At 57.3% G+C, this 9,076-nt stretch overlaps 1 protein-coding gene across 2 annotated transcripts in view; it reads right to left on the reverse strand.

Annotated features, from left to right (window-relative positions):
• Positions 1-66: 66 nt before the first annotated feature.
• The window catches only part of SH3GL1 (SH3 domain containing GRB2 like 1, endophilin A2), an 18,328-nt gene continuing 9,318 nt past the window's right edge, over positions 67-9,076 (reverse strand). The window contains exons 1-9 of one of the 2 annotated variants that reach the window (XM_027908278.1): positions 7,917-7,950; positions 7,730-7,802; positions 7,027-7,170; positions 4,918-5,051; positions 3,970-4,128; positions 3,141-3,244; positions 2,126-2,250; positions 1,635-1,688; positions 67-363 (exon numbers count right to left, since the gene is read on the reverse strand). In XM_027908278.1, coding sequence (XP_027764079.1) covers positions 167-363; positions 1,635-1,688; positions 2,126-2,250; positions 3,141-3,244; positions 3,970-4,128; positions 4,918-5,051; positions 7,027-7,170; positions 7,730-7,802; positions 7,917-7,925 — 999 coding nt within the window. In that variant the 5' untranslated portion in view covers positions 7,926-7,950 and the 3' untranslated portion in view covers positions 67-166. Of the gene's footprint in view, positions 364-1,634; positions 1,689-2,125; positions 2,251-3,140; positions 3,245-3,969; positions 4,129-4,917; positions 5,052-7,026; positions 7,171-7,729; positions 7,803-7,916; positions 7,951-9,076 lie in introns of those variants that run through there. The other variant, XM_027908277.1, reaches the window with a different exon arrangement.

Raw genomic sequence — 9,076 nt, forward strand, 5'->3', positions numbered from 1 at the left:
ACCCCCCCCAAAAAAAAAAAAAAAAAACAAAACAACAAAGAGAAAAAAAAATACCCAAACTGAGGAGGGGAAGGGGCCGCGGGACCCTTCTGGTTGTTCCCTGGTGGTCGCACCGAGGTGACCGGGGTGGCGGGGGGAGAGGGCCGGCTGGAATGGCGGGCGGGGCTCACTGAGGTAGCGGCACCAGCACTTCCACGTAGTTGAGGGGGAAGAAGCCGGACTGGCCGTGGATCATCCCCTCGTACCAGTTCTCGTCGATCTGGTTGGTCAGGGTGATGATGTCGCCCTCCTTGAAGCCCAGCTCGCCGTCGTTCTCCGGCTCGAAGTCGTAGAGGGCTTTGCAGCAGGGCTGGTCCAGGGGGGCTGCGGGCACAGGGGGCGGGGTGGGAGGGGGGGCAGGGGGTGAGCAGGACCCCCAGACCCTCCTCCTTGTCCTTAATAACGCCGGTGATTCAAAGCCGGATCTCCCGGCTCCCCCCAGTGGGGGCTGATGGGTCAAGGCATCCTCTGGAAGTGCTGGGTGTATCTCCTGCTTCCATGGAAAGCTGTGTGTGCAATCCTAGCCTTGCCTTAGGGGACCACAGAGGAACAGGGCCCAGACTGACTTCATTTTAATTAAAGGGCACTGACTTCAGTCCCAATTTGCCAGTAGGAAGTAAAGCACTTCTGATAATGCAGGTAATGAACTGTCCTTTGGATTTCGATTCAAAGTGCTGGGAAAAGTGTTCCACTCAGACCACAGAGTGAGTGGATACTTCAGCACCCAGAAACGGCTGCAAATTCCTCCAGGCCTGGCCCTGCTGGAGCGAGGGATTCCTGCCAAGGATGCAGGATGGGCAGGGCTGGTTTCACCTTCCCTCTGCCCCACCAGGAAGGATTAACTCCAATCCCTCTGTTATCCCGCTCCAACCCCTTCCAAAAGAGTCTCATTCCTTAAAGTCTTATTCCCCAAAGTCTTATTCCCTGCTGAATATCCCTGGGAATGTCCAAGGCCAGGCTGGGTGAGACTTGGAGCAACCTGGTCTGGTGGAAGGTGGATGGAAACGGGTGGTCTTGAAGCTCCCTCCAACCCAAGTCATTCCAGGATTCCGTGATTCCACAGCCAGGAATGACCCAGCCTGGCAGGAACCCTGTGGGCACCCAACAGCAGCAGCCAAGCAGATGGTTTGGAAACAACTTCCCAAATCACCAGGCTGGTCCCACCACCACATCCCTGGCTCCAGGCTCCTCCTGCCTTTCCCACCACCACGAGCCTTTCCCACCACCACAGCTCCCAGCTGGGATCCCAAAGAGACCCACAGACTCCACGTGCTGAGGCTCTGCCTGCTCCCTCCAGCCTTCCATGGGGAAAAACCCAGGCTGGGTGCTTGGAAAAACAGGGAAAAAAACCCTTTAGAGGTCTGACACCTCGTGGAAAAGCATCAGGATGTGCCTGAGTGGTGGGAGCTGCTCCAGCCCCTCGGGGTAAGCCAGTTTTGGGAGGGGGAAAATCCCACTGGAGTGTGGCTGGGTTAGTGTAGGGATTAAATCGGGCTCAGCACGGAGGGATGAGCAGCTCCAAGCAAAAAAGGAGGAGGAGGAGGAGGGATGGGAGAGGTGGTCACACATCATGCAGTGCAGAGCAGGAAACTCACGGATACTCCTGACGGAGGCCCGGGACGGCTTGTCCGACCGGAAAGAGGAGGAAGCTGCTTCCAAACAAAAAAGAGACATGCTTAAAACCACGGGCATGGAGACAGGGAAAAGGGCATGTTAGGGAGGTCCACGTGCTGTTAGAAACCCCCCCAGGAGCGAGGGAGGGAGGGAGGGAGGAAAGGAAGGAGGAAGGAAGGAAAAGGAGGGAGGAATGCAGTGGGATGGAAGAGGGGAGGGAGGGAAGAGATCCTTCGTTTTTCCTGCCTGGCACTGAGTGGGCACTGCCCAGCCTGGAGACCCCTCTGGGGCATCCCCAGAGCCGACACAACAAAGGCTGTGCTGCCCCAAGAGCCCACAGGCCCAATCCAGAGGCACTCCCGACGTTTTCCAGCATGCCAGAGACAATCTTTTCCAGGCAGCTCCCAATCCGTGCCCCGGGAGGCTGCTCCAGGGGGCACAGGGGGAGGGCACACCCCTGGGCCAACCTCACCTGAGACTTTGGGGGTGGGGTTGCAGGAGAAGCCCCCGTTGGACTGGTCGCTCTCCCCGAAGTCGTAGCTCTCCCTGGGCTTGGGCTTGTATTCCCGCTTGGGGCGGGAGGAGGCCTCCCTCATTCTGGAAGGAGGAAGAGAAAGGTGGGAAAAAACACAATAAGGAATTGGATAAGATGGGATCGATGTTGTTTTTCCTCCTCCTGGTTTGTGGGAAGGATCTGCACCACCCCCCTGTGCTGGAGCCCTTTGGAAGGTGGGTCTTTTTTTTTTCCCCCCACCTCGGGGGGTTTGGGATGTTGCCCTTGGAGAGGGGCACACATCCCGGGCTTTGCCGTGGAATGCTCGGGAATTCAGGCCAGCAGAGGACACTCGTGCTGCAGTTTGGGAGCGCTCAGACTCGGCAGGATCCTCCTGCCGGCTCCTCCTCCTTCCAAGGCTCCTCCTCATTCCACACGGGATGCACTCGGCAGTTTCTCCCGGGAGGGAAGGAGCAGATCCTGCCGAGAGGAGGCCGAGGAAGGCACCGTGTCCAGCCTTGGCAGCTGCTGGAGGGCAGGACCAGGCAGCTCCAGGGGTGTTCCCACGTGCCACACACCCCACCTGCCTCCCAGCACCCCCTCACAGGGCTCAGAACCCCGGGGATGCTGGGGAATGGAGGGAATTCCACCCTTCTCCACCCCTGCCAAGCTCAAATCCAGCCTCACCGGGAGCAGCACTTGGAGGAAGTCTGGACTGAAACCCAACAAGTGGCTTTAACACCCAGGAACAGATTCCCTGGGAGGGTGGGGAGGTCCTGGCACAGGTTGCTGTGGCTGCCCCATCTCTGGGAGTGTCCAAGGCCAGGTTGGAGCCACCCAGGGACAGTGAAAGGTGTCCCATGGCAGGGGGTGGAACTCCATGACCTTCAAGGCCCCTTCCAGCCCCTCCAATTCCGGCATTCTGTGATCCCCAAGGAGCCTGAGGTGTTTCCAGGCAGGGAGAGCAGGGGCTGGGGGTGCCTGAGGGACTCACCTGCGCTTGAGTTTCTCGGCCAGCTCGTCCAGGATCTGCACGGCCTGCCTGTGATAGTCCAGCTGGGCGTCCACCAGGGCCGAGAGCTGGCTCACCTGCTCGATCTGGGGGGGCACAGCGGGGCTCAGGGGCTGTACCCCTGGCACAGGGCACCCTGCACTGCCCCTGGGCAATGGGGACAATGGGGACGGGGGGGGGAAGGTTTGGGATTTGGGACAGTGGAGGTGAGGTGGGATCTGGGATGCTCCTGCCACTGCAGGGCTGTGAAATCCTGCCCTGGAGGGCTGGGTGACTGCCCAAACTCATCCCTCTGTGGAGGGGAGACTCCATCCAGTGAGAGGAATCCTTGGGAATTGGAGCTGACTCCCTCCACCCACGGGAGACCCCTTGGGAATCAGAACTGACTCCCTCCACTGAGGTTCCTCTTTGGGAATTAGAACTAACTCCTTCCACCCACAGGAGACTCCACCCACTGAGGTTTCCCTTTGGGAATCTGAACTGATCCCTCCACTGAGAGGAGACTCTTTGGGAATCAGAACTGGCTCCCTCCAAGGAAAGGAGACTCTCTCCACTGGGATTCCTTCTTGGGAATCAGAACTGATCCCTCCACTGAGGTTCCTCCTTGGGAATCAGAACTGATCCCTGTCTGGCAGGAGCCACAGCCTCTCCTCTCCCGCTCCAGGAGCTGGATCAGGAACAGGGACAGCCCTGTGCTGGGCACTCAGCTTGGGGTTTCCAGGGAGCGAAACCACCCGGGAGCGCAGATGAGCATCCAATTCGGGCCATCCCAGCGGGATCCCACCCCCAGGAACACAGAACCCCCACTCACATCGGTCTCCAGCAGGTTGTGCATGCTGGTCTCTGCCACCTCCTTGGACTCCTCGAACTTTTCCATGGCCTGCCGGAGCTCCTCGTCCGGGATCTTGCCCTGCCGCTTCTTCTTGTAGTCGAAGTCCAGGCGCCGTCCCTCCAGCTTCTTGAGGTGGTGCTGGGGGCAGGCTGGAGTGAGCAGGGCAGGGGCAGGAGGAGCTGGGAGCAGCCAGGCTCTCCTGCTGGGAGGGCTGAGCTGGGAGCAGCCGCTCCAGGGTGGGATGATCCGGGGGGATCATTGTGACAGGGGACGATCCCAGCCCCTTCCCGCCGAGGGGAGCGCTGGCAGGGGCAGCCCCACTCTTTGTTTGGGAAGGTGGAGAGCTGCCCTGCTGCTGTCAGCTCCTCGGGGAGCTCTGGAGATCGGGAATGTGGGCTCTGGGCCTGGCATTCCCACTGGGAATCGGGGGACAGAGGAGCACTGGAGCAGCGGGTGGGGGTTACGTCACCTGGGGCACCCCTGCAAGTGAAAATCCACCCAAGAGAGCTGCCTTGGGAATGAGAGGCTGGGATAGATCCCATTCCAGAGCCTGGCTGAGCTTTGTATGGACCTGCACTACAGAGTTCTGAGTCCCCCAGTGAGACACCAAAGGGCTTTCCTGGGATGCTGAGGACGGAAGGGGAGGATTACTCGGGGCTTGAAGCCCCAGGTGAACCCATGTGGGAGCTCCCAGCACAAGGAACCGAATTCAGCAAGCCCAGGTGTTTTGGGATGTTTTAGGAGCCATCCCAACCTGCACCCAGGAGCAGCAAGGAGGCCTGAGAGCGTGGAGGGAGAAAACACCCAGGGCAGGGAATTCCTGCCAGCACTTGGATCCCACCTTGGCAGAGCACCAAGAACCAGGAGAGAGGAGGAGGAGGAGGAGGGGAAAAAACAAAACAAAACAACACTCTGGAGGTGTTTTACCTGGATCTCCTTCAGGTCCTTGTCACACAGGTTCTGCAGGGGGTCAATGAAGTTCTGTTTGACTTCGATGTCCAGAGAGTCCTTCACCTCAGCCAGGCGCTTCATGGACTCACCGGCATCCAGCAGAGCATCACCTGCCAGGGAGGGAGGGAGGGATGGGAGGGATGGAAGAGGAAGGAGGGATGGGAGAGGAAGGAGGGAAGGGAGAGGAAGGAGTTAAACAGAGCCTGAAACCACAGGGCTGCACCAAGAGCCATCACCGTGCGTGAGAGAATCGTGGAATCCCACACCGGTTTGGCTTGGAAAGGACCTTAAAGCTCATCCAATTCCACGGGCAGGGACACCTTCCACCAGTCCAGAGTGCTCAAAGCCCTGTCCAACCAAGCTCTGTCCCTCATCCCAACTTCCCTACACCTCCCTCTGGAGCAAATCCCCCCTGACTGCACACAGGGCACTTCTTCACTGCTTCATTTTTTCCCCTCTGAAAAAGCTGGAACAACCTCTCCCAGCCCTGCAGATGAAGGGGAGTGTTTTCCAAAAAAGCAGGGTTTGGAAGCTCCCTGGAGCTGCTGAGCTGCTAATTGGCCATGCAGAGCTCGAGCCTGGCTCTGCTCTGGGGCAGTGGGGCTGAGCCAGCCTGGCCAGGCTGTTGTTCAGGCCACGGGAAGCCCAGAGGGCTCTGCCCAACTTTTCCAGTCTGCCCAGGCTCTGGCAGCAATCCCTGCAGCCTCTCACTCGTGGCAGACACCATCTCATCCCTTCTCCTCCCCTCTGAGTTACTATCCCACTTTTTTGGGGGTCGGGAGGGACCTTAAAGCTGCCCCAGACTCAGGGCAAGGACATTTCCACCAGCTCAGGTTGCTCCAAGTTACTCCAACCCAGCCTTGGGCACTTCCAAAGCTCCAAGTCCCTCACTGAAACCTCTTTAGTTCCCTCCTTTTCTAAGGAGGGAAGCAGCAAAGCACATTAATAACAAATTAATTAACTTTTTCCTGGGCAAGCTTTGGCAAACCAGCCCTTCCAGACAGAGAGGGAAGAGGTGAAAACCCCTCTGCACCGTCCAGCTGGAAAAATGAATGGAGCAGGAGAGTTATTCCAGTTGTGGTGACTCCAAAGGGGAAGGGATGGAGCCCTGAGGGCCCCTTAGGAGAGGCTGTTGAGGCAATCAGGGTCAGCTCTCCTGCGAGATCCTCCCCAGGATTCCTCTGTTCCCAAAAGCAGCCAGAGGTTTTTCTCATCTCCCCCCCCCTTCCCAGGGACAGGCAGCTCCTCCCCCACGTGCCCTGGCTGGTGTCTGAGGGGATTAGAGCTGATGTCAGCCCCTCTGCTCCCCTCCCAGCCACACGTGGCCGTGGAAAAGAGCCACAGGAGGAGGAGGATTCCTTGGCTCCAGCCCCTGGCTGCAGTCACGGGATGCTCTGGCTTGGGAGGGACCCCCAAAAATAAGCTCCCAATCCCAAAAAGCTGGGTTCTGTTCCCACCTCCTGGTTCAGTTTGGAAAGTGGGTTTTTTTGCTTTTTGCTTTTTTTTTTTTTTAATATTAAATTTATCTCAGGGTTTAGTAAGGAAGTACTCAGAGGTGGTTTTTGCCCTGGATTGGGATCCAGGATACCAGGGATTGGAGAATAATAGAATGGGTTGGGTTGGGAGGGGCATTAAAGCCCATCCAGTGCCACCCCCTGCCATGGGCAGGGACATTTCCCCTATCCCAGGTGGCTCCAACCTGGCCTTGGACACTCCCAGGGATGGGGCAGCCACAGCTTCTCTGGGAATCCCATCCCAGTCCATCCGGTGGAAGTGTCCCTCCTTAAAAAAGGGTTATAGGGTAGATTGGGACGGGAGAGAGACAAACTGAGAGGGTGGGGAAGGGACGGTGGAACCTTTAGAGACCTTTGGAGACATGGAGAAAAATCTCTAAGGAAATTCCCTAAGGAAGTTCCCTAAGGAAATCCCCTAAGGAAATCCCCTAAGGAAGTTCCCTAAGGAAATGGGGATTCCTTTAAGTACTCTGGTGCCACAAAAGGGTCCCACAAACCCTCCCAGATCTTAAACCACCACTCTGGAAGCCCGTCAGGAGCCTCCAGGCCCCGTTTCCTGGGAACCACTCACCGAAGTTGGAATCCTCTCCCAGCTCCTTCCCGTAGCGGATCATGCTCTCCCCCAGCAGCCCCTCGGACTGGGGGTATCCCGGATTCTTCACCTGCCCACGGATCTTGGACATCGTGTTGAGCATGGTTAGCTTGGCTCTGGAAGCTGGCACAGAAACAGCCACAAGTTTGCAGCTCCTGGGACCTGCCAGGAGCTGCTGCCAAGTGGGAAGGAGGATTGGGGAAGGGGAGGGGGTGGAGGGAGGGTTGTGATGTGTTTTTTTTTTTTTATTTTTTCCCTGCTACACCCAAAGCCAAGAAGCTCCACTGGCTCCACCTCCCAGAAATATCCCTGGCTAGGAAAAGAAAAGCTCCTTTTCCAAGACACCAGGCAAAAAATAGTTCCCCTGCAGGAGGCCAGAGGAGTTTCCCTGGAGCAGCTGGCTGGCAGGAGGCAGCCCTGCAGGCTCCAGCATCCCCCTTTCCCGGCCCAGAAACTCCAGCTTTTCGCTGCACATTCCAAGAAAAACGGGTGTGTGTGTCCCCCACCACCACCACCTCGGGCCTCTCCGGGTCTGATGTGTCTGTTCTGGACCTGCCCTGATCCAAGTGTGGGCTTGGGGATAAGGAAAGGATGTCCCTGAGGTATCCCTGCCCTGTCTCCATGATTCCCTGGGAAGTTGGGAGCAGAGGGAAGGGGCCCAGGAGAAGCCCAAGGCCCTCACCTGGGTTGGGCTGGAGGTACTCGATTGTTCTGGTCAGCACTTCTGTGACGGCTTTGCTGGTCAGGTCCACCTTCTGTGGGAGAGAAAGACAACCCAGCATGAAAAAAGGGGGGTGGGGGAGTCAGCTCAGGGCTCCAGGGAGATCCCAGAGGGGTTATCCCGGGATTTTAAAAGGTTCCCAACTCGCCTTTTCCATCTCCTTGAAGTCATCATCGAGTTTGGTCCCTTCGGCCCCTCCGACCTTCTCGCTGACCAGCTGTGGGGGGAGAGCAAGGCAGGGGGGGTCAGATCCTGCTGGATTCCTCATTTCCCATGGAATAACCCCCTGGGACACACAGGGAAGAGGGATGGTCCCGGGAGAGGAAGGAGGAGGCAGGAACAGCCCCCCTAAAAAACACCCCAAACATCTCCTGCCTGCCCAAATATCCAATCCAGGACACTCCTCACCCCCAGCAGGAGCCACAAGAGCTCCATAAATCCAAGCACAATCCAAGCTTTGACTCCCAAATCCTGCTGGGAAAAACCAACAGGCAGCCAAGTGTCTCTCAGCTCCCTTTCCAGCCGAGAACTGGGTTTCCCACACGGCAAAATCCCGGGAAATGGGGAAGGAACACGAAGGAACAGACTCTGCTCCAGCAGCCAGGGGACAACAGGGCCACCATTCCCAGGGGAATCCCTGTAGGAGCTCAGGCTCTGGGGCTGGAATTCTTTGTCAAGTGACAGAAAATCCCAAAGTGTCCCCTGTTGTAAGAGCCGGTGGAAGGGGAGGTGTTGGACGATGATTTTGGACTATTTTTGGGAAGGCCCCATCAGTTCCTCCTGTAAAGTTGTAAAGGAGCAATTAAAGGGATTATTTGGCCCCAAATGGCAGCAGAATTCCCCACCCAGAAACCCAGAGTGGTGTGGGAAAGGCTCTGGATCCCAAAACAGCCCCGAGGCGTTGCCAGGATTCCTCCTGTTTGTCCCCAAAGCCCAAGGAACAATCGAGGTTTGTTTACTTGAACATCAAATATTTGATTGTATCGAGGTTTTTTCCTCCTCTGGAACTGCTCCTGCTCCCCAGGGGATTCCCTGTGGGAACTGTGGGGGTTTGGGAAGGAAGAGGGGGAGGGATCCTTCAGCCAGGAGAGAACAATTCCAAGGGGAGGGGAGGGAAAGGGGAAATTGGGATCTGGAGACCAATTATCCCAAGCAATTCCATCCCCACTTTCCCCCACACACTCCCCCAGCCCTGGCTTTGTGGGCTGGAAGGCTGGAAAATAAAGGGAAAAAAGGGAAAAAAGGGGAAAAAAGGGAAAGGAAAGGGAAAGGGAAAGGGAAAGGGAAAGGGAAAGGGAAAGGGAAAGG

The sequence above is a fragment of the Empidonax traillii genome, unplaced genomic scaffold (assembly GCF_003031625.1).
Source record: "Empidonax traillii isolate 1590-97213 ecotype Southwest subspecies unplaced genomic scaffold, ASM303162v1 scaffold1671:size75888, whole genome shotgun sequence".
Taxonomy (NCBI): Eukaryota; Metazoa; Chordata; class Aves; order Passeriformes; family Tyrannidae; genus Empidonax; species Empidonax traillii.